Here is a 22363-nt window from a genome sequence, read left to right as displayed (position 1 = left end):
CTTCTGGATAAAAAATTTCAAAAAAAAATTTGGACCAACTCTCGAATAAAGCGTGTCATCCTTGCACAGGGGCCATGCTAATCTTCTCTGTATTGTTCCAATTTTAGTGAAGGTGACAATCACATTATCGACTCTAATGATATATAAAACACTTGATTAACTTGTAAGATCAGCGATATGGGATTACGATATGAGTATTATTAACAAAATCCACTATAATGTTAGTGAACCTTCTGGTTGAGTCAGAAACTTTTTGGATAAGTATGAAAGGGATGGGTCTTCTGACTTCAGAAGAGACAAAGAGTCGTCTGAAAAAACAAGCCTATCATCAACAGCCACAGGCATTGCTATCAAACGTGGCGGTAAGGTGGAGTTGTAAAGTTTAAACCTTTGATAAATTCTCGGTGACTCCGAGTTTGTCTCGCATGTGGATTTGAATACTGAAGAAGAAACAATGTCTGTGGAAAGATCTTTGGAAGCTTGGGAAGAGGTTCAAAGACATGGACATGACCTAGCTGATAGACTTGCTCAGGGCTTTAACGGTTTGATTCATATCAACCCACCTTCGTTTCCATCGAAGCTATTCATCGACCAACCTATCAATGGCGTTTCGGCGATTGTTGATATTGGGAACAAGATTGGTCAAGCTGGTGTTGATTTTGGCGCTGGATTAAATGTCATGGTTCATCAATTTTTCAGAAGGTTGCCTATACCGTTTTGGCACGATGGGACTGTTTCTACTGAGAGGGAGACTATTACGAGGAGCCATGGGGCGTATGTAGACACAAAAGAGAACTCAGGGCTTTCTAAGACTGATACTGCTTCTTCTGTTACTGTGTTGGAGGAGAAAGTTACAGACTTTGATTTAAGTACTATTGGATTACATAAGAGACCAAAGGTACTCGTTGTACTTCTGCAATTTCAAGTTTTTTAATTTTTGTTTCTTACTGATCAAAGTGGCCATAACTTTGTATATAACTGTAGATATATCTAGATTCGATTTCTTAGAGATTTGAGTATGAACATATGCAAAGTTCAAGAATTTAGATGCTTTCTTATTGAGATATTGTGAAAAATAGCATTTAGTTAAGCTATGGCTTCGGTTGGTATGTATATATTGACATTGTGAATAAAGTTCAGTGGAGTTAGTTTTTTGTCAAAGGTGAAATTTGTTTACAGATAACAGTTTCTGCTCCTTGTAGGGAATAGTTGAGCTATCGTCAAGTTATGAAAGTAGAACAAGTGGTATGGAACATTCATTAGCAGCCAGGGGAGATCTTTGGAGAGTAGAAGCTTCTACTTCAAATTCCGCTGCGAGAGATGATAGCTCGTCTCTCTTTCTACTTCAGCTCGGACCTTTGTTATTTCTGCGCGATTCAACTCTTCTGTTACCTGTTCATTTATCAAAGCAACACTTGCTCTGGTACGGATATGATAGAAAGGTATGCTTAATGCTTCAACCTTATTATATTTTTAGTCTCAATGGAAGTATGATTGTGTTACTTGTGGTTAGTCTTCTTATCTCAAACTTTTGCTTACTGTTTCAAAACTCGGGTCATACTCATATGGTAAATCTCTTTTCAGAAAGGTAAGCATTCACTGTGTCCAGCTTTGTGGTCAAAGCATCGAAGATGGCTTATGATGTCCATGCTCTGCCTCAATCCTTTAGATTGCGTAAGTGTCTTTACTTTAAAATCTTTCTATGCGTGTGTGTATGTGTGTTTGTTTGTCTTTTCATATTCTTGCATAGTGGAACTAATTCTCGAAGCTTTGTCTTTTTCTTCCCGGCTCATGGAACAGTCATTTATAGACTTGCAATTCCCAAATGGACAGTTAACATATGTATCTGGTGAGGGACTGACGACAAGTGTCTTTGTTCCTTTATGCGGTGGTCTTCTTCAAGCGCAAGGTCAATATCCAGGAGATATGAGATTTAGTTTCTCCTGCAAGGTTGGTTAATAATTTGATCAAGTTATAGTCACTCACAATTCCTTTATTCAAGAGCTTAAAAATCTGTTTTTTTGACTTTGATGATTCAGAGTAAAAAGGGAACACGAATCACACCAATGGTAAATTGGCCTGACAAATCATTTGCATTGGGTGTTTCTCAAGCCTTGGCTTGGCGTAGGTCTGGTCTCATGTTGAAACCTGCAATTCAACTTAGGTAAACTAAAACCGGCCTTTCTCTTTTCCAACTTAGGTAAACTAAAACCGTCTCATATGTCTTTGAACTCATAAACACGGAAACAGCATGTGCTCAACATTTGGTGGAAGCAATCCCGGGGTGAGAACCGAAGTTATTCACTCGTTGAACGATAATATCAATATGATATGTGGCTGCGCATTCACAGCTCATCCTTCAACATTTGCATCTGTTTCCGTAAGCTTATATTTCTCTTTCTTTCTTTTTCTTTAAACCAAACCTAGTTTGGTTGTTCATTGCTCTCATTTTGGTTTTTCCTCTAAAACCTCAGTTTGGTCGGTCAAAGTGGAATGGGAACATTGGACGAACCGGAATAGTTGTTAGAGCTGATACTCCTCTTCCAAACGTTGCCCGACCATTTTTCTCCATTCAGATTAACAATGCTTTCGAGTTCTAAAAATATGTAAGGGCTAAGTTTTTGGTTTGTGTAGTCTCGTCAAAAAGACTAAATTGTATATAGTAAATCACACTCATCAATCCCACAGAGAAATTTCACAGCGTAATAACAAAACCTGAAAAGAAATCTTATTTTGTACAGTAAATCAAGCAAGAAAAAAAATACAATTCATTACTCAATCTTCACATCGGTAAGATCATCTAACAGTCCCCTCGACGAAGATGATGACCTTCCTTCTTCTTGCTGCTGTAGGCTAACATCTTTGCTAGGCTCAGAGAAGGAAGAGTCAACCCAAGGACCCTCCATAGAAGAGGAGCTAATGTGTTGTTCACTGTTTCTTGTATAGGTTGAGACTTGTGACTCGCTGTCTTGTGACAAAAGCTCAAAGGCCTTGAACCTCATTGCAGCTGAATCACTTGGATCAGCTTCACGTTTCACCAGTGGTGGTTGGACTTTGATTTTTCCTTCCAGCATTTTTACAACAGATGACATTGGTGGTCTCAGTGTCGGAGATGGGTTGGTACAGAGTAAAGCTATGTTCAACATTCTCATTGCTTCTTTCTTCGAAAAGCTTGTACCGAGATCTGGATCCACAAGCTCTAGAAGACTCCCTTGTTCTTGCAAGACATATGCCCAATCAAGAAGGTAAATAAACTCTTCTCTTGGTCTGTAATTTGTATTGCTCTTTCCACTGACAATCTCTAAACAGACAAAACCAAAGCTGTAAACATCTGCTTTGTCTGTTAAGTAACCTCTCATTGCATACTCTGGAGCCATGTAACCTCTGCATCAATGAAATATACATTCTTGTAAGTGTTAACCGATGAATTTCAGAAAAGTTAAGTAATAAAGACTCACATTGTTCCTGCAATCCTTGTGCTGATATGTGTATTCTCTTCCTCGTCGAGCTTGGCTAGACCAAAATCAGAGATCTTAGCATTTAGAGACAGATCAAGAAACACATTCGTGGCTTTTATGTCTCTATGAACAATCTTCAGCCTTGATTCCTCGTGTAGATAATACAATCCTTTCGCAATCCCTAAGCATATCTTGTTCCTTGTTGACCAATCCAAGTGAAGTTTTTGTTTCTCTGTGCCTGTAAATGTACATGCTTGTGTTTGTCTTTGTGCCTGTAAATGTACATGCTTGTGTACATATAGTTATACATACTTATTGGCGCTTAGATGTCAAATGTAATCGGCAGCAACCTGCACACATCTGTGTTTATAATGAAGCTTTGAAATTAATCTGACACTTTTAGGTTACACGATTACAGAAACAAATCATCAATTCTGAACCAGTTGATTTAGACAATAGTTCAACTTTAAACAAAAAGAGAAGATTTTGTATCAAAAAATTTGATTGTCAACTTTAATAGCAATTGCCATGAGAAACATGTAAGAAACGACATGATTAAACAGAAATTTTTGAGATGAAGAGGCAGTGATGAGAGATAAAACGTGACGTATGGGTTTGGTGATATTAGACAATGGGCATCGCTTTTTTACTAATGCAAGTAGCACAGTTTTGAGAACAAAACTCTTCAACCAAATTAGCCAAGTCTACAAGTTTTGTTCTTTGTCTTTATTTATTAAATAATATTGAAAATAATATTAGTTTTGTGGCTCGAAATTAAGGAAATGCAAATTTTGGAAAGTTGATACTGACGTATGTTTCAGGTGTGAAAAATGCTTTCATTTCATAGAGGACACTATGAAAACATTTTTCACAGAAGAGTTGACTTAGGCTACACAGCACTTTGATTTTTCTATTGTCCTCACTAAAATCCAAATTTCTAATTTCATTAAACACGTTTTTAGGGGCCAAGAACGAGTTTATGGTCTTTCAAGTCAAGTCTATTGGATTTGCAAGGACTCATAAGATTTTTAGTAGGGAAGTTTTTTCTTCAAAAAGACTTCAAATCATCAAGTCAATGGAGCTTCATGTGTTTGTTTTTTTTTATATATATGTAAGTGACCTGCAACACTAATTTACCATATCACTACTTCATATTACTTTTTTCATTTCCACAAATATGAAAGCTTTCTTGTCTAATCAGAAAATGAGCTTCCTTCTTCGTTCTATATGTTTCCTTTTTCTCGTTTCAAGTTTTCTAAACACGTTTGTTTCTTCTACACAACGCTTGTGTCATTCTGACCAAAGGGATGCTCTTTTTGAGTTTAAGACTGAGTTTTTGATTCAGATACCTGATTCAGATGTGTTTTCTTATCCGAAGACAGAATCATGGGTGAATAAAAGTGATTGCTGTTCTTGGGATGGTATCACCTGTGCTGCTAAGTCGGGCAAAGTGATCGGGCTAGACCTTAGTTCCAGCAACCTCCATGGCCCACTTAAATCCAAGAGCAGTCTTTTCAGACTGCGTCATCTCCGAGATTTGAACCTTTCTTACAACAACTTCACCGGTTCACCAATCCCAGCTGAATTTGACAAACTCATGGAGCTAAAAAGACTTAATCTCTCCCAGTCTTCACTATCAGGCCAAATTCCAATCAACCTTCTTCAGCTAACCAAGTTGGTGTCTCTCGATCTTTCTTCTTATGATTATTTATTTTTATCCATTGATGGATCCTTTCTTCATCTACTTGCTCAAAATTTGAGGAATCTTAGAGAACTGGATTTGAGCGATGTAAACATTTCTTCAGAAATCCCCCATGGGTTTTCGAACATGCAATCTCTAAGGTCACTACATCTTGAAAGTTGCAACCTGTTTGGAGAATTTCCAAGTAGTGTTCTTCTGATACCGAGCTTACAGTCCATTAGATTAAACAATAATCCAAATCTAAGAGGCAATCTTCCCATGTTTCGTGAAAATAACTCTTTAGTAGCGCTGTCCACTAAAAGCACAGCCTTTTCAGGTCCCATACCCGACTCCATCAGCAGCCTCAAACATTTGACTTCTTTGACCCTTTACTCCTCTCAGTTCTCGGGGAAGATTCCGTTTTCACTTGGGAACCTTTCTCATCTCTCTATTCTCGATCTTTCTGGGAATAATTTTGTTGGTGAAATCCCATCTTCGATTGGCAATCTAAAACAATTGACTGTTTTGATGTTAGCGATAACAAGCTCAATGGAAATTTGCCAATTTCGATACTCAATTTGACCCAACTACGTAGACTCTCTCTCTCTTCAAATCAGTTCACAGGTTCCCTTCCACCAAACATCAGCCAATTCTCCATCTCCAAATTAGAGTCTTTTCTTGCTTATGATAATTCTTTTACGGGAGACATTCTTTCATCCCTACTCAAGATTCCCTCAATGACCCAAATCTATTTGAGTTATAACAAATTCAGGGACTTTACTGGGATTGGGAATATCTCTCTCTTCTTGCCTAATTTACGAGAATTTTATATTGACAATAGAAATTACGACAGAATCGGTCTAGGAGTTGACTTAAATGTCTTCTCGCCTCTCAAGAAGCTAGAGACATTATTTCTCTCAGGCATCTCTCTCTCAACAGCAAATATCACTAATGATTCGGATTTTCCATCAAAATTGGCACGTTTGTATTTGCGAGGCTGCAACATCACTGAGTTCCCTGAATTCATAAGAAACGGAAAAAAATCTACAAATACTAAATCTTTCCAACAACAAAATCAAAGGTCAAGTACCAGACTGGTTGTGGAGACTGCCAAAGTTGTTCGAGGTGAATCTCTCTAACAACTCTCTCAGCGGTTTTAATGGATCCTCAAAAGTTTCTCCTGAGAGTCAAATCAGTACTGTTGATCTAAGCTCAAATGCTTTCCAAGGACCTCTCTTCATCCCATCCTCGAAGCATCTCTGATATTTTTTTGGTTCTAAGAATAACTTCACTGGGGAGATCCCTCGATCAGTATGTGGACTAAGCTCTCTGCAGATCTTAGATCTATCAGACTACAACCTCAATGGCTCAATTCCTAGGTGTTTAGAGACTCTGGTGATGAGTTCTCTTTCAGATCTGGATCTCCGTAACAACAAACTCAGCGGCATTCTTCCCGAAATATTTCACAACGCCAAGAGCTTAATAACACTTGACGTCAGCCAAAACCGATTAGAGGGCAAAATTCCCGCTTCTCTTGTTGGTTGCTCTGCCTTGGAAGTTCTGAACGTGGAAAGCAACACAATCAACGACATGTTTCCCTTCCACTTGAATTCTTTACAGAATCTTCAAGTTCTCGTCATTCGCTCTAACAAGTTTAATGGCACATTACATAGTGTTGATGGTGTTTGGTTTGGATTTCCTCAGTTGAAAATCATTGATGTATCACATAATGACTTCGTTGGTACATTGCCATCTGATTACTTTTTGAACTGGACTGCGATGTCTTCCAAGAGAGATGATAATATAGAACCAGAGTACATTCAGAGTTCTTCACGAGGCGACTACTTTTCACTTGTGTTGATGAGTAAAGGAGTGTCAATGGAGATGGAACGTGTCCTTGCAATCTACACGGCCATCGATTTTTCAAGAAATCAACTCCATGGAGCTATTCCTAATTCCATTGGTCTGCTGAAGGAGCTTCGTAATCTCAACTTGTCAAGCAATGCTTTCACGGGCCACATCCCATCTACTATGGCAAACTTGACGAATCTGGAGTCACTAGACCTATCCCAAAACAAGATTTCTGGTGAGATTCCTTCATAGCTTGGGGCACTCTCTTCTCTCGCGTGGATAAACGTTTCACATAACCAGCTTGTAGGTTCCATACCACAAGCCACACAGTTTCTACGACAAAATTGCTCCTCCTATGAAGGAAACCCGGACTTAATGGTCCTTCCCTTAAGGATGTTTGCAGAGATATCCAAACTCCAACACCACCACAACCCGAACTGGTGGCGACAAAAGAAGAAGAAGAAGAAGAATCATTCAGTTGGAACGCAGCAGGTTTAGGTTTTGCACCTGGAGTTGTATTTGGGCTGGCGATGGGATACATAGCAGTTTCATACAAGCATGAGTGCTTCATGAAGAGATTTGGCCGAAACAAGCAACAAAGCATCAGAACTCGTTAAGAGTCACTCATCGATCATTCTCTCTTCCTTATCGCATTGTTGCTATGTTCATTAAAATTTTGTTGTATATCAAGTTTTTAAGCGTGTGCTGAATCAAGTTTTGTATAATATGTTTTGAACTATTATTAAACCAAAATTAAGACTGGCAAAAATAAAAGTTGGTAAAAATAATAGAAATATTACAATTTCGTTAGATAATTTGACTTTGGTTATTTACTACCGTAAGCACCCATATCTAAAAGACAACAATACGATTTGTTGAGTGAATGCAATGTTACATTCTTGGTTAATTCAATAACAAAACATCAATATCAAGTTTTGCTTATTGTTTCAAAACTCGGATGGTAAACCTCTTTTCAGAAAGGTATGCATTCACTGTGTCCAGCTTTGTGGTCAAAGCATCGAAGATGGCTTATGATGTCCATGCTCTGCCTCAATCCTTTAGATTGCGTAAGTGTCTTTACTTTAAAATCTTTCTATGCGTGTATATGTATGTGATATATCATGGTTTTTGTGGTTTTTAACCATGATATAAGGAGTCTTTTAGTGTCTTTTCATTTGTTTCTAGATTGTTTTTGAGTCTTTACAGGTTTTTAGCATGAAAGGAGCGAAATGGAGCAATTTGGATTGTTTTGGAGCATAAATCTCGAAGAATCAATTTGAAGTCTGATTATACGAAGGGCATCGATCGACACTAGAAGAGCATCGGTCGACACCCATTGCAAATCGAGACAAGTCTTCAAATTTGGAAGTTTTACAAAAGTTGCCCCAAAGTTTTCCATATTTGCAACATAAGTCCCTGACGTGTTTTAGGACATATAAATAGTGTTTTTAGATTTTCCAAACCCTTAAGTTATTTTCTAGCAGTTTTTGAGAGAGAGATATTGAGAGCTTTTTGGGAGAGATCTGATCTGCTTTGTAGAGAAGAATTTCTTGAACTCCCTTCTTTTACTTTTAATATCTATTCATGTTATTCAGAATTATGATTTGTTCTTCTTTGATCATGTCTGAGTAATTTGCTTGTTAGGTTTAGGGTTTTTCATAGGGTTTTTATGATTTATTAGATCTGAGATTTTTAGGGTTCTTAATCTTTTATGATCTTCATCTTTGGTTGTTCTTCACAATAGTTCTTGATTGATCACCTAGAATTGTTATCTTAGGGAAATAAATTGATATGAGAATATAATTGTTTTCCTGATTAAACCATTGATGAGCAGAATTGTTTTTTTACAAAGAGATTTGAATGAATAATTCTGTGAACTTATCTAAACCTGTTTTTAAAGCTGATTTATTACTTGGAATTTTACAAAGAGATTTGGATTTTCTGGTTTTAAATTTAGATATTATCTGCAGTGAGAACTGATTTAATTTATCAAAAGTTTAGAGTTCTAGATCTGATTTTTATTGCTTGAACCTTAATTAATTTATCTGATTTAATATTTCATAATTTCCTGAGAAATTCCCTAGGCTTAGCTCTTTTGATTTTCTGAATTCACATCACTTTTATTTAAATATTTGCATTGCTTTATTTCAATTCAATTTAACTAGTTTAGCGTAATTTACAAAACTTTACAATCTATTGTGTTTGATCTTGAGTCTCTGTGGATTCGACCCCTAAGTACTGCAATTGATCTCTTGTTTGAGAGAGTAGCTCTAGGGATAATTTGAGCATATCAAATTTTGGCGCCGTTGCCGGGGACTCTCTGATTCTACCATTAGATTTAAGTTTTTAATTTCGTCTAAATTTTTCTTTTTATTTTCTACTTACACGTTTTTGTCGTTTTTCTTCTCTTTGGTGTTTCAGGTGCATGCCTCCTAAACCTCACACAAGGAACAACAAGTCTGGTCCTACTGTGAATTTGTCAAACAAAGAGTTGGGAAAGCTTGAACGTGAGAACAGAAAGGCAGCTAAATCTCTGAAGATGGTTAATACGATCATTCTGATGCGTGATGAGGCTGGTGTTTTGAGGGATCAAGAGGGCCACTTGCGCAATGAGCATGGCCAAAAGCTTGATGCAGAAGGAAACGTGATTCCTGAACCTGTTGTCAACGAGCAGGCTGTTGTGAACCAGCAAGGTGGTGTCGTTGGAGGTCAGGCTGTTGTCAACGAGCAGGCTGATCCGGATCTTGGTGTCGATCGACACCAACCAGGTGGCATCGATCGACACCCACCTGCAGACGTGCGTGGAGCTGCCAACCACGTACAGAACCCTGTTCGAAGACAGGAGAACAACCGGGATCTGATCAGGACCATTGCTGACTACAATCGGGCTGATCTGGTGTATGAGAACCGGTCTGCTATTGTTCCTCCTCCATTCCAGAGGAATGACTTTGAGCTGAAGCCTGCTTACTTTCAGCTAGTTGGGCAGAGACCTTTCTCTGCTTTGCCCCATGAGAAGCCTCTGGACCATATTGAGCATTTTGAGGATCTTGTGACCAGTATCAAGGCTAATGGAGTGACTGAGGACTTCATATTCTGCAAGCTCTTCCCATACTCACTTGCAGGAGAGGCATCTCAGTGGTTGAAGCAGTTGCCAGCTGGATCTTTGACATCTTGGCAACAAGTCAAAGTGGCTTTCCTCAACCATTTCTATGATGATGCAATGTCAGATGAGTTGAGAGTCAAGCTATCCACTTTCAAGCAAAGACCAGATGAAGCATTCAAGGCAGCTTGGGTGAGATTCAAAGCTTATCAGAGGGACTGTCCACACCATGGTTTTTCAAGGGTTCAATTGCTGAGTATTTTCTTCAGAGGGTTTTCTTCCTGGAAGAACTGAGTTAAACCCCAAGCATGCTTGCAATGCCATATCAGTGAGAGATGAAGATGATGGTGACATTTTTTCTGCAGAACAAGGAGAAAAATCGGCCAATCTGTCGGATCCAGATGATGGCATCGATCGACACCACCTGGGTGTCGATCGACACTCTAGCCAGACGAACCCAGAAACTGCAAAATCTCAGGTTCCAACAGTTGAAAGGGTCTACAAGCCTAAGGTTCCTTTTCCCAAGCCAAGAAAGTCTAAGCAGGAGATGGAAGAAGCTAGATGCAAGGCAATGATGGATAAGGTGATGATTGAGATGCCTTTGATTGATGCAATAAAGCTTTCACCACCACTTAGGCGCTATGTCAAGAGAATGGTATCAAATGGTTTGAGCCCTGAGGAAGGAGCACTGCTTACAAAAGATGTTAGTGCAATTCTGTTGAACCAGCCTGTTCAGAGGAAGAAGGAGAGAAAGCAAGAAGTGGTTGTCTCTAAGGAAGTGAGTGCAATCATTCAATGTAAGACTGCAGAGAAGTTACCAGATCCTGGAAGCTTTGTACTTGATTGCTCTATCTCAGCAGGAAGGTTTTCACACTCACTTTGTGACCTTGGCTCTAGCATCAACTTGATGCCACATTCTGTTGCTGTGAGACTTGGGATGACAGAATTCAAGCCAACTCAGATTTCTCTAATCCTAGCTGATAGATCCAGAAGAACTCCTGAAGGTATTTTAGAGGATATTCCAGTTGAGGTTGGCAACTTCATGATTCCCACTGACTTTGTGGTGCTGAAGTATGATCAAGAGCCTAAAGATCCTCTTATCTTAGGAAGGTCTTTCTTGGATACAGCTGGTGCAGTCATTGATGTGCAGAAGGGACACATAACACTGAATGTGGATGGATTGAGTATGCATTTTGAGATGGATAAGCTGAGGAGAGCTCCTACTATTGATGGACAGACTTTTTCTGTTGAAAAAGTTTCTGCAACACGAGCATCAGGCTCAGTGTCGATCGATGCCACCAAGACGGTATCGATCGACACCCCTCCACGACCGAGACAGAACAGCTCCAAAACTGATGTTCCAAGTCAGAATCCTGTTCCCCAACAGAAAGTCTCTCAATCCACACTCCAAAGCCCTCAGGTAAGGCAAAGGTACACCTCTCCTTCTCCTAAACCTCTTCAAATCACCAATAAGAATTTCAAAGAGATAAAAACTGTTTTACAGTTAACCAAGCCACGAGATTATCGTAGAGCGCTTGTTTCTTCTATTGATGATTTTGCAGGAAAGAAAAGATACCCTCCCATACCTAAATCCCGCCCTGGTCCTGTTCCTCACATCCTTGGCAGACCTCATGCACCTAAAGCTTATACACCACCATGGATGAAGAGGATTTCAATGTCATGTTCTGCTCCACTAGGTTCCTGAGCTCCAGCACAGTCAAGCTAATGACTGAAAACAAGCGCTTAGTGGGAGGCAACCCACTGGTAAGTTTTTCTTTTTCTTTTGATTTTGATTTCTATTTATTTTATTTTTATTTTTGCTTTCCTCTTACTTGATAACACTGGGGACAGTGTTGTTTAAGTCTGGGGGAGGTTAGTACTAACTATGTTTTCTGTTTTTGAGTTTCAGTTGTGTCAGTCAAAACCATAAAGTTTGAGTCAAATTTTTCAAATTTTTCTTTTTGTCTTTGGGAATTATGATCTTGACTAATAATTTCTCTTATTTGGCTAACACTCTAATGATTATTTGTTTATGCTTGATCTCAAAACTGAATCTTAGAAAGACTATGAGCCTTATCAACAATCCTGAAAGCCCTTATTCAATGGATATCTGATTGATCTAACATTGTCTCAACTTTTATCAGGATTTTAACCGGACTTAATCTCTTACTTTGGGGTTGGAAATCAGTGGACTAGATATCTTCTTCAGGCCATACAAGACAGTGCAATTTTTCAAAGTATGTCTCCCCTCTCTCTTCCCTTCAGTGCTTTAAGAAAAAAATAAAGAGAATAAAAGATGAGATGATTTTGATCAGTTTAGAGAGGTAGGTAAATTACCAGTGACCTCATTATTCTACTCTTGAGTCAAATGATCACACAAAGCTTGGAAGCGAGGGGTAGGTAAATTACCGATGACCCCGGTATTCGCTTACACCTTTGAAAAAAAAAGAAAAAAAAAAGAATGGAAGTGAGAAAAGGGAGAGGAAAGGAGATGTAAGAAGAATGTCTTGGCCTGAAAAGAGTCCATATGCCACTGTTCAATACACCCAAGGTAAGAACTCACCTGTACTTGCTTTAATATTGACTAATGAGATGACAATGGAGATTTCAGAGATTCCAAAGGATTGTGGGATTTGAGTAAGGAATGTTGATGCTAATCATGGTTGAGTATAAGAAGTAAGTTCTTGAGTCAGGTAAATGAAGAGTGCAAATAAGAATCATTATGCAGTTGAGTGAGTTCCCAGTTTTCAAACCTCTTTCACAGGTCTAAGCTTATGTTTTGCTTGAGGGCAAGCAAAGGCTAAGTCTGGGGGAGTTGATATATCATGGTTTTTGTGGTTTTTAACCATGATATAAGGAGTCTTTTAGTGTCTTTTCATTTGTTTCTAGATTGTTTTTGAGTCTTTACAGGTTTTTAGCATGAAAGGAGCGAAATGGAGTAATTTGGATTGTTTTGGAGCATAAATCTCGAAGAATCAATTTGAAGTCTGATTATACGAAGGGCATCGATCGACACTAGAAGAGCATCGGTCGACACCCATTGCAAATCGAGACAAGTCTTCAAATTTGGAAGTTTTACAAAAGTTGCCCCAAAGTTTTCCATATTTGCAACATAAGTCCCTGACGTGTTTTAGGACATATAAATAGTGTTTTTAGATTTTCCAAACCCTTAAGTTATTTTCTAGCAGTTTTTGAGAGAGAGATATTGAGAGCTTTTTGGGAGAGATCTGATCTGCTTTGTAGAGAAGAATTTCTTGAACTCCCTTCTTTTACTTTTAATATCTATTCATGTTATTCAGAATTATGATTTGTTCTTCTTTGATCATGTCTGAGTAATTTGCTTGTTAGGTTTAGGGTTTTTCATAGGGTTTTTATGATTTATTAGATCTGAGATTTTTAGGGTTCTTAATCTTTTATGATCTTCATCTTTGGTTGTTCTTCACAATAGTTCTTGATTGATCACCTAGAATTGTTATCTTAGGGAAATAAATTGATATGAGAATATAATTGTTTTCCTGATTAAACCATTGATGAGCAGAATTGTTTTTTTACAAAGAGATTTGAATGAATAATTCTGTGAACTTATCTAAACCTGTTTTTAAAGCTGATTTATTACTTGGAATTTTACAAAGAGATTTGAATTTTCTGGTTTTAAATTTAGATATTATCTGCAGTGAGAACTGATTTAATTTATCAAAAGTTTAGAGTTCTAGATCTGATTTTTATTGCTTGAACCTTAATTAATTTATCTGATTTAATATTTCATAATTTCCTGAGAAATTCCCTAGGCTTAGCTCTTTTGATTTTCTGAATTCACATCACTTTTATTTAAATATTTGCATTGCTTTATTTCAATTCAATTTAACTAGTTTAGCGTAATTTACAAAACTTTACAATCTATTGTGTTTGATCTTGAGTCTCTGTGGATTCGACCCCTAAGTACTGCAATTGATCTCTTATTTGAGAGAGTAGCTCTAGGAATAATTTGAGCATATCAGTATGTGTGTTTGTTTTCCTTTTCATATTCTTGCATAGTGGTACTAATTCTCGAAGCTTTGTCTTTTTTTTTTCCGGCTCATGGAACAGTCATTTGTCGACTTGCAATTCCCAAATGGACAATTAACATATGTATCTGGTGAGGGATTGACGACAAGTGTCTTTGTTCCTTTATGCGGTGGTCTTCTTCAAGCGCAAGGTCAATATCCAGGAGATATGAGATTTAGTTTCTCCTGCAAGGTTGGTTAATAATTTGATCAAGTTATAGTCACTCACAATTCCTTTATTCAAGAGCTTAAAAATCTGTTTTTTTGACTTTGATGATTCAGAGTAAAAAGGGAACACGAATCACACCAATGGTAAATTGGCCTGACAAATCATTTGCATTGGGTGTTTCTCAAGCCTTGGCTTGGCGTAGGTCTGGTCTCATGTTGAAACCTGCAATTCAACTTAGGTAAACTAAAACCGGCCTTTCTCTTTTCCAACTTAGGTAAACTAAAACCGTCTCATATGTCTTTGAACTCATAAACACGGAAACAGCATGTGCTCTACATTTGGTGGAAGCGATCCCGGGGTGAGAACCGAAGTTATTCACTCGTTGAACGATAATATCAATATGATATGTGGCTGCGCATTCACAGCTCATCCTTCAACATTTGCATCTGTTTCCGTAAGCTAATATTTCTCTTTCTTTCTTTTTTTCTTTAAACCCAAACCTAGTTTGGTTGTTCATTGGTCTCATTTTGGGTTTTCTCTAAAACCTCAGTTTGGTCGGTCAAAGTGGAATGGGAACATTGGACGAACCGGAATAGTTGTTAGAGCTGATACTCCTCTTTCAAACGTTGCTCGACCATCTTTCTCCATTCAGATTAACAATGCTTTCGAGTTCTGAAAATATGTAAGGGCTAAGTTTTTGGTTTGTGTAGTCAAAAGACTAAATTGTATATAGTAAATCACACTCATCAACCCCACAGAGTAATTTCACAGCGTAATAACAAAACCTGAAAAGAAATCTTCTTTTGTACAGTAAATCAAGCAAGAAAAAAAGAGAAAATTATACAATTCATTACTCAATCTTCACATCGGTAAGATCATCTAACAGTCCCCTCGACGAAGATGATGACCTTCCTTCTTCTTGCTGTTGTAGGCTAACACCTTTGCTAGGCTCAGAGAAGGAAGAGTCAACCCAAGGACCCTCCAAAGAAGAGGAGCTAATGTGTTGTTCATTGTTTCTTGTATAGGTCGAGACTTGTGACTCGCTGTCTTGTGACAAAAGCTCAAAGGCCTTGAACCTCATTGCAGCTGAATCACTTGGATCAGCTTCACGTTTCACCAGTGGTGGTTGGACTTCTCTTGGTCACTTGGATCAGCTGAATCACTTGGATCCTCATTGCTTGTTTCTTCGAAAAGCTTGTACCAAGATCAGGATCCACGAGTTCTAGAAGACTCCCTTGTTCTTGCAAGACATATGCCCAATCAAGAAGGTAAATAAACTCTTCTCTTGGTCTGTAATTTGTATTGCTCTTTCCACTCACAATCTTTAAGCAGACAAAACCAAAGCTGTAAACATCTGCTTTGTCTGTTAAGTAACCTCTCATTGCATACTCTGGAGCCATGTAACCTCTGCATCAATGAAATATACATTCTTGTAAGTGTTAACCGATGAATTTCAGAAAAGATAAGTAATCAACACTCACATTGTTCCTGCAACCCTTGTGCTGATATTGTGCTAGACCAAAATCAGAGATCTTAGCATTTAGAGACAGATCAAGAAGCACATTTGTCGCTTTTATGTCTCTATGAACAATCTTCAGCCTTGATTCCTCGTGTAGATAAGACAATCCTTTCGCAATCCCTAAGCATATCTTGTTCCTTGTTGGCCACTCTAAGTGAAGTTTCTGTTTCTCTGTGCCTGTAAAAATAACCCACAAGACACTTTAGCTTAAAGATCAAGAACCTAAAACTATCTTTCACAGATGGACAAAAAGACTAACCAAGGAGTGCGCGAGCGAGACTATTGTTCTCTAAGTACTCTTACACAAGTAAAAGCTCTTTCCCTTCAATGCAACATCCATAAAGTTTCACAAGATTTGGGTGTTGCAACGCAGAGATCATTCCGATCTCAGTCACAAATTCTCTGTTTCCTTGCTTAGATTTTGATGAAAGCTGCTTCACCGCGATGGTCATTCCATCAGCAAGAACACCCTAATAACCAAAACCCATTAACACTAATTATAATCCAAACTCGAAGAAAGTTGTGAAGATGTGTAAAACCAAAGCAATCATGCATCACCTTATAAACCGGTCCAAATCCTCCTTCACCAATCTTGTTTTCTGGATCAAAGTTATTAGTAGCACGTTTGATTTGTTTCAATGTAAACGAACCTATCTGCAAATCAAGTCCCCGAAGCTCTTCTGATAAAACCAAAATGTAAGATTTGAAAGAAACAATTAGATCTTGAAAATGAGGAGCATTTCTTGAAACATAGGAATGATGTTTTCTTTCTTACCATTTTCATCCACTTCTTCTTTTCCACCTAAGTAACCTGTAAGCCTGAGGATTAGGAGTACCAGCAACCCGAAAGCTGCACACGCTGCAACTGCTCCCTTAGAAAATTCTTTTCCGGTATCAACCTTAAAATCTACAATAGAGAAAGAACATTCATTCGTTCACTCACTCCAAAATTATAATAAACAGTTGAGAAAGATTGGAAAGAAAACTCACTTGGTGTAATAGTAATGGCAGATATGAGAGGCCCGTAAACACCTCGTGTTGGTATTATGTTTGTGCCTTTCCCTAACCACTTCAAGTGAATCTCCAACGTACTTCCATTCACCTGAACATCATTAATTTGCCTTAGGAACGGTTTACCAACTCCACCTGCTCTCTCTGCTATGTTAAAGTCCCTCTCCAACAAATTCCCCTGCACAATAGAATCCCATTGTGAACTTTGATCGAAGAAAACTGAAACTTGGTTTTGAAACAAAACTTTCATCGTTGTTCTGCAAAACTCACTTGAACATAAATGTCGAATACTCGCCGCCCTAAGCTACTATAAGTCTGGTCATTTGAGAACATAATCTCTGCAAAATGGAGCTGCACTTTGTAACTTCCTTTTATCATGCACAGTCCATAGTACTTGAGTGATTGTGAAGCGAGACGGGCTTATTTGTAATACTCTGGAGTTGATTCATTGATCAAGTTAAATGTGTCAGTTGCTATGTAAGTGGCCTTGTCATTGCCTAACCAAGCTCCAGAACTACTGTATCCCCATTTGTCAGAGACAGAAGAGAATGTTGATGCTCCTCTCTTGTTTAAGTCTTCTACATACATGTCTTTACCAAGCTTGAGTTGGTTTCCTCCACAGTTGATGAACAAGGAAGAATCTGCAAGAAACTTATTCAGTTTTTGTTCCCTAGAAAAGTTTGAATCATGAAAGATACTAATTTTTCACTTACGTTCTGCCTCTCTAGGACATGGAAGATTCTTCCTCAAGCACCATTGAACACTACACAAGTAGGTATTATTTCTCTGTAAGTATCTTTGGTTTAATGAACCGAAAGGAGGGGAATAAGAAGACTCACGAGTCATCGGTTGCTGACGGGTAGCTGGAGATCAAGTTCCTGAATGTTTTAACCAATAGTGCTGATTAGAAAAACATATAGACGAGATTAAACTAAAGATCACTGATATAAAACAACAACAATGCTTACACATCAAGCTGATTACAGCTTAGAGTAGGTGGCTGAGTGAAATTGTTGTAAGATAAATCGCTGAAAACAGATCAAGAAAATTGTTGTATTCCGAATTTAAAACCTCGAGGCAGTTAGTTAGTTTGCTTACATGTTTTGTTTACTATCCAGAATGAACTGAGGAACTGGACCAGTCAATGAGTTATTATTCAGATACTTAAAGCAGCAAAGTAACTAACATTCAGTTTTTGAAAGATTTATATCATCTTTATATGTTGATAATTTGAAACATACATAAAGTTAAATGTCTCAAGATTCCGAAATGTGTCTGGAATTACACCGGTTAGCATGTTTGAGCTTAAAGCTCTGCACACACACATACTTTAAAGTGAGATCTTGGATCAAACTATTAGCCTTTAAGCTGTAGAAGTAGCAAGAGAATTTGACTTACAGTAACTTCAGCTTACTCAAGGAGGTACCAATGTACTCTGGAATAGGTCCCCTTATCAAACAATTTCTTAGTACCCTGATGAAATTAAATAAAAGAAAAAGATACTTAAATGGTGTTTGATGAAACTGAGTTTATAACTTGAGGTGAGACAAACTTCAACACTTACAATCGTTGCATATTAGTCATATTTTGCAGTTCCGGAAAAGAAGAGGCCGGTCCATGCAAATCGGTTATCCTCCTGATATAAAGAGAGCTTTATTAAGCTCAGAAGTTTTGACGAGCATGCAAAAAAGGTATTGTTAAACTCTTTGGTTACTTACAATTCAAGCAAGTTCTTCAAGTTTGATATTGAAGTTGGAATTGGACCTTCCATTGATGTGCCTTGGAGGTCTCTGCAAATTAACAATTCAGTCTTACTACAAACTTCACTGTAAGCTGAAAAAATTAAATGAAGGTGACTCACAGCCTAATAAGCTGAGTCCAGTTTCCTATAAAATCAGGTAGGTTCCCAGATAGAGAGTTTGCATCAATCCGACTGCAAGAAACAGAGGAGGTTTTGAGAATCATTCCAAAGAATCAACATTTTTGAAGTCTCACTGTATGTCTTTCTACTTACAAATCAGTCAAGTTCTTGAGATTGCTTAAGGACTCAGGGATCCGACTCGTGATGTTGTTTGAAGAGAGTAGCCTGTAATCATAAATACACCAAATCATCAAGTTAAACAATAACAATATATAAGAAAAAAAAACAAAATATATGATAAAAGATCTTACAATCTTTTCAGACTTCTCAAGTTCCCTAGGTTTGAAGGAAGTTGTCCTGTGAACAGATTAGTTTCCAATTGCCTGCAAAAGTTTTTTTTCCCCCATATTAGAGTCTCTTCAGTTCTGGTTTGAAGGAAATAGAATTCGATATGTAATATTACACTACAGTAAGTGTAGTAATCTCTCCGACTTGAGGAGGAAATGGTCCGGAGAGACGGTTTCCGGCTACAGACCTGTTTGTTGCAGAAAACAAAAACGCAAGAATCAGTACAACTTTATCGATCATCACAGGAAAGATATAAGCATTGGAGAGAGAATGGTTACAACTTACAAGATTTCAAGCGGAATTCGAGACAATGTCGTAGGTATTGTTCCACTGAGAATGTTCAGCTGAAGATCTCTGTAAGAAAAAACCACGAAAAAAGATTACTTAAGTCCCAAGCCTCAGACATTTTGCTATGATCCATTGACAGTAAAAGCAAGAAACAAAGATCAAGGTTCATACATCTCTGTAAGACGCGTGAGGTTCCCAAATTCTGGCGGGATAATTCCTCGCAAATTGAAACCTCTAAGCTGTCTGTTTATGAAACTGAAAAAAAAGAAGAAAAAAAAATTCATTTTCAGAACCCTAACTCTGTTTCTTGTTATGTAAGTTACGGAAATATGAAGTTTATTTGTGTAATGGCAATGGCACATACATGTTTGTGACACGACAGACTGAACTGGAGTTGAGGGTACAGTCGCAGGTGATGTTACTGGTTGCTTTGGGCGACGAGCCGGAAACAAAGTTCCACTTCCCGTCCAAACAAGAAGTCCTCTCGGTGTTCACTGTTTGGTTTTGAAGCTTCCTAAAGATCGTTCGCAATGTTTGTACTGTTCAAAACAAAAAATGGTCAAAACATTTGATGGTCAAATTTTAAAGTCAAACTTTTATTATGTAAAAATTCGTATTATACATACATAAATCTGTAATAAATAAAATTGACATGTTTACGTAATCAGGCGAGTTATAAATTTGACATGTATTATATGGGTGTTGTTTAAAAAATAATAAAATAAGGAGTTAAAATGTATAAATCTATCAAATTAGTGATATTTTATATCGTTTAGTTTATTTGTTCAAATCCGATCAGCAATATAACCCGTGCTATTTTAGTCACTTAATATGTTTAAATATTCATAGCTTTAAATTTTTTATTAAGTTTAGATATATCAATTATAATATTTTAAAATTTTTAAAAGTTTAAGATTTACTATGCATGGTAAAATTAAACAGTTGAATTAAAAACCATTTTAATAATAAAACTTTAAAATTTGGAGTTATAAAATGAAGCTTAATATGTTTAAAATTTGGAGTTATATAACCCGTGCTATTTTAATCACTTAATATGTTTAAATATTCATAGCTTTAAATTTTTTATTAAGTTTAGATATATCAATTATAATAATTTAAAAATTTTAAAAGTTTAAGATTTACTATGCATGGTAAAATTAAACAGTTGAATTAAAAACCATTTTAATAATACAAACTTTAAAATTTGGAGTTATAAAATGAAGCTTCTTGTTTCATTGTTTGGATTTGGATTCATTTTGATTTAATTTACAATATTTAATTCATAATATGATTCTAAAGTTGATGTAGGAAGTTGAACACACACTTTTATATTAATTGAGTAATTATATATATATATATTTTTTAAATCAAATCACAATATATGAGTTGTTTGAATTTGAACAATAAGCAATTGTATCGATTGTAACTTTTTTGAAAATGAATATTATGTAAAAAATACTTGTATGTAAATATATAAATGTGAGTATTTACATTTTTTTAGAACAGTAATTAATTGTATAATTTTCACAATCATTATATTTATCTTATAAAAAAAAGTAGTCTGTCCCGGCTCCTACGAATGTAGGAATTTGGCTACTGGGCCGGCCAGTTGTGGTCCAATGGATGACAAAAAAGAAAAAGAAAAAAAAGTAGTCATTTTTCTTGTAAATAGCAACATAAAATTAAAATAAGTAAACAATATTATAATTTTGAATTTTATGATATATATATATATATATAATTTATTTATAATGATTTTGTCTAAATTTTAAAGCTGTTTAAATTTTATAATTTTCTTATAAAGGTTTTTTTTCTTTAAAAGATTTTAAATAAAATTAGGTTTTCTTTACTCTATTTTACTTTTATATAAAATCTTTTAATGGTATGTTTTGAATTTTTACATTTTTATTTTAATTTTTTTAAAGAAATTTAGAATTGACACGTGTCAACATCTGAATGATACAATTGACACATGTCATGATCTTATTAATTAGTAATTTTGACATCAAACTTTATATAATAAAATATTATAAGTTTTATGAAAGAAATACATGATTACCCAAATTGCACATACATTAACGTACAAGTATTAATTTATATAAATAATAGACATCTTGGAGAAAATTAAATTATGATATACTATTAGAAAAGAAAAGAAAAGAGAATTTGACTTACTTAACAAGTGATGAAATTAAATAAAAGAAAAAGATACTTAAATGGTGTTTGATGAAACTGAGTTTATAACTTGAGGTGAGACAAACTTCAACACTTACAATCGTTGCATATTAGTCATATTTTGCAGTTCCGGAAAAGAAGAGGCCGGTCCATGCAAATCAGTTATCCTCCTGATAAAAGAGAGATTTATTAAGCTCAGAAGTTTTGAGGAGCATGCAAAAAAAAGTATCGTTAAACGTCATTAAAAAAAGCATGCAAAAGTATTGAAAAATGTCATTAAAATCCCCAATTTAGCATTTTCGTTGATTTAAATCACAAAATCTTCATTTGTTAAAAAAATCTTCATTTCTTTCCTGACTTCTATTTAAATCATAAATTTTTATTGACTTTGCCGTTTGAAGCACAACATTAACTGGTTAGACGGAGATATTAAACGGGGTTAATTAGGCGTTAATAAGATCCATTAGTTGGTAAAACAACATCGTTTTCTTTTTTAATTACATCCTCAATTCGAACCCGATTATCAATTCCTCCCAAAATTCCCAAATCACAAACCCTAATTTGAGATACCTCCTTTCTTCTTCGATTAGATCTTCTTCTTCGAATTCAACTGATGACTCCGGCTCCAGAAACACACTTCGATGGCACTCCTCGGTCAAACGAAGCTACCACCGATGTCTCTGAGCTAGAACTCATATGTTGAACTCGAAGAAGAAGAGAGAAATCAAAGAAGAAAAGAGATTATCGATTATCGATTTCTTAATATGGGGGATTTAGAGTGTTATAAATAGCGTCGTTTTGCTATTAACGGATCTCATTAACAGATAATTAATCCCGTCTAATTTTTCTGTTTGGCCAC

At 36.5% G+C, this 22363-nt stretch overlaps 3 protein-coding genes, 1 non-coding gene and 4 pseudogenes across 10 annotated transcripts; 4 read left to right on the top strand and 4 right to left on the bottom strand.

Moving 5' to 3' along the window:
• Positions 1–23: 23 nt before the first annotated feature.
• LOC147924886 (U6 spliceosomal RNA) lies at positions 24–123 on the bottom strand. The gene has a single exon (XR_015587885.1). It is a non-coding gene; the product is annotated as a U6 spliceosomal RNA (small nuclear RNA).
• A 53-nt stretch (positions 124–176) lies between these two features.
• Positions 177–3468, top strand: LOC147924885 (uncharacterized). 4 transcript variants are annotated; one of them, XR_015586513.1, is made up of 9 exons: positions 177–898; positions 1203–1442; positions 1585–1674; positions 1801–1950; positions 2040–2164; positions 2251–2380; positions 2475–2606; positions 2742–2790; positions 2947–3468. XR_015586513.1 is itself a non-coding variant. In XM_087494596.1 (8 exons), exons 1-7 carry the CDS (start codon positions 455–457, stop codon positions 2598–2600), a joined length of 1305 nt encoding a protein of 434 aa, XP_087350722.1. In that variant the 5' UTR covers positions 177–454; the 3' UTR covers positions 2601–2606; positions 2947–3468. The 4 variants fall into 4 exon arrangements, 3 of the variants coding, with proteins under 3 accessions (XP_087350722.1, XP_087350721.1, XP_087350720.1); XM_087494596.1 differs by lacking the exon at positions 2742–2790; XM_087494595.1 differs by lacking the exon at positions 2742–2790 and having other exon boundaries at positions 2853–3468.
• LOC147924884 (putative LRR receptor-like serine/threonine-protein kinase At1g53430 pseudogene) lies at positions 2772–3760 on the bottom strand (annotated as a pseudogene). The gene is made up of 2 exons (XR_015587518.1): positions 3459–3760; positions 2772–3384 (listed from the first exon to the last, which is right to left on the bottom strand). The product of XR_015587518.1 is annotated as a putative LRR receptor-like serine/threonine-protein kinase At1g53430 pseudogene (transcript).
• Positions 3761–4419: 659 nt separating this feature from the next.
• Positions 4420–7764, top strand: LOC147924883 (receptor-like protein 7 pseudogene; annotated as a pseudogene). The gene has a single exon (XR_015586512.1). The product of XR_015586512.1 is annotated as a receptor-like protein 7 pseudogene (transcript).
• A 250-nt stretch (positions 7765–8014) lies between these two features.
• LOC147924880 (uncharacterized) lies at positions 8015–15796 on the top strand. Its single transcript, XM_087496999.1, has 6 exons — positions 8015–8057; positions 10360–14326; positions 14416–14540; positions 14627–14756; positions 14853–14984; positions 15114–15796. Exons 1-2 carry the CDS (start codon positions 8015–8017, stop codon positions 11793–11795), a joined length of 1479 nt encoding a protein of 492 aa, XP_087353125.1. The 3' UTR covers positions 11796–14326; positions 14416–14540; positions 14627–14756; positions 14853–14984; positions 15114–15796.
• Positions 10226–10326, bottom strand: LOC147924882 (small nucleolar RNA R71; annotated as a pseudogene).
• On the top strand, positions 14168–14978 carry LOC147924881 (uncharacterized). The gene is made up of 4 exons (XM_087496998.1): positions 14168–14326; positions 14416–14540; positions 14627–14756; positions 14853–14978. The coding sequence occupies exons 1-4, from the start codon at positions 14168–14170 to the stop codon at positions 14976–14978; spliced, it is 540 nt and encodes a 179-aa protein (XP_087353124.1).
• LOC104760014 (putative LRR receptor-like serine/threonine-protein kinase At1g53440) lies at positions 15153–22200 on the bottom strand (annotated as a pseudogene). The gene is made up of 23 exons (XR_015587517.1): positions 22116–22200; positions 19694–19868; positions 19501–19572; positions 19327–19395; positions 19157–19228; positions 19005–19076; positions 18847–18918; positions 18694–18765; positions 18551–18622; positions 18397–18468; positions 18231–18305; positions 18070–18145; positions 17931–17995; positions 17801–17860; positions 17672–17710; positions 17546–17595; positions 17103–17473; positions 16812–17010; positions 16597–16728; positions 16380–16501; positions 16081–16291; positions 15784–15998; positions 15153–15709 (listed from the first exon to the last, which is right to left on the bottom strand). The product of XR_015587517.1 is annotated as a putative LRR receptor-like serine/threonine-protein kinase At1g53440 (transcript).
• Between the last annotated feature and the right edge of the window lie 163 nt (positions 22201–22363).

The sequence above is a fragment of the Camelina sativa genome, chromosome 17 (genome assembly GCF_030686135.1).
Source record: "Camelina sativa cultivar CO46 ecotype springtype chromosome 17, ASM3068613v1".
Taxonomy (NCBI): domain Eukaryota; kingdom Viridiplantae; phylum Streptophyta; class Magnoliopsida; order Brassicales; family Brassicaceae; genus Camelina; species Camelina sativa.
This window is presented reverse-complemented; position numbering and strand designations above follow the sequence as displayed.

Coding starts and splice junctions, on each gene's coding strand:
- LOC147924885 (XM_087494596.1), top strand. CDS start 455: ATGTCTGTGGAAAGATCTTTGGAAGCTTGGGAAGAGGTTCAAAGACAT. Junction 1,443..1,584: donor GGTACGGATATGATAGAAAG/GTATGCTTAATG, acceptor ATCTCTTTTCAG/AAAGGTAAGCATTCACTGTG. Junction 1,951..2,039: donor GATTTAGTTTCTCCTGCAAG/GTTGGTTAATAA, acceptor TTGATGATTCAG/AGTAAAAAGGGAACACGAAT.
- LOC147924880 (XM_087496999.1), top strand. CDS start 8,015: ATGGCTTATGATGTCCATGCTCTGCCTCAATCCTTTAGATTGC. Junction 8,058..10,359: donor GCCTCAATCCTTTAGATTGC/GTAAGTGTCTTT, acceptor TATTTTCTTCAG/AGGGTTTTCTTCCTGGAAGA.
- LOC147924881 (XM_087496998.1), top strand. CDS start 14,168: ATGGAACAGTCATTTGTCGACTTGCAATTCCCAAATGGACAATTAACA. Junction 14,327..14,415: donor GATTTAGTTTCTCCTGCAAG/GTTGGTTAATAA, acceptor TTGATGATTCAG/AGTAAAAAGGGAACACGAAT. Junction 14,541..14,626: donor AAACCTGCAATTCAACTTAG/GTAAACTAAAAC, acceptor ACACGGAAACAG/CATGTGCTCTACATTTGGTG.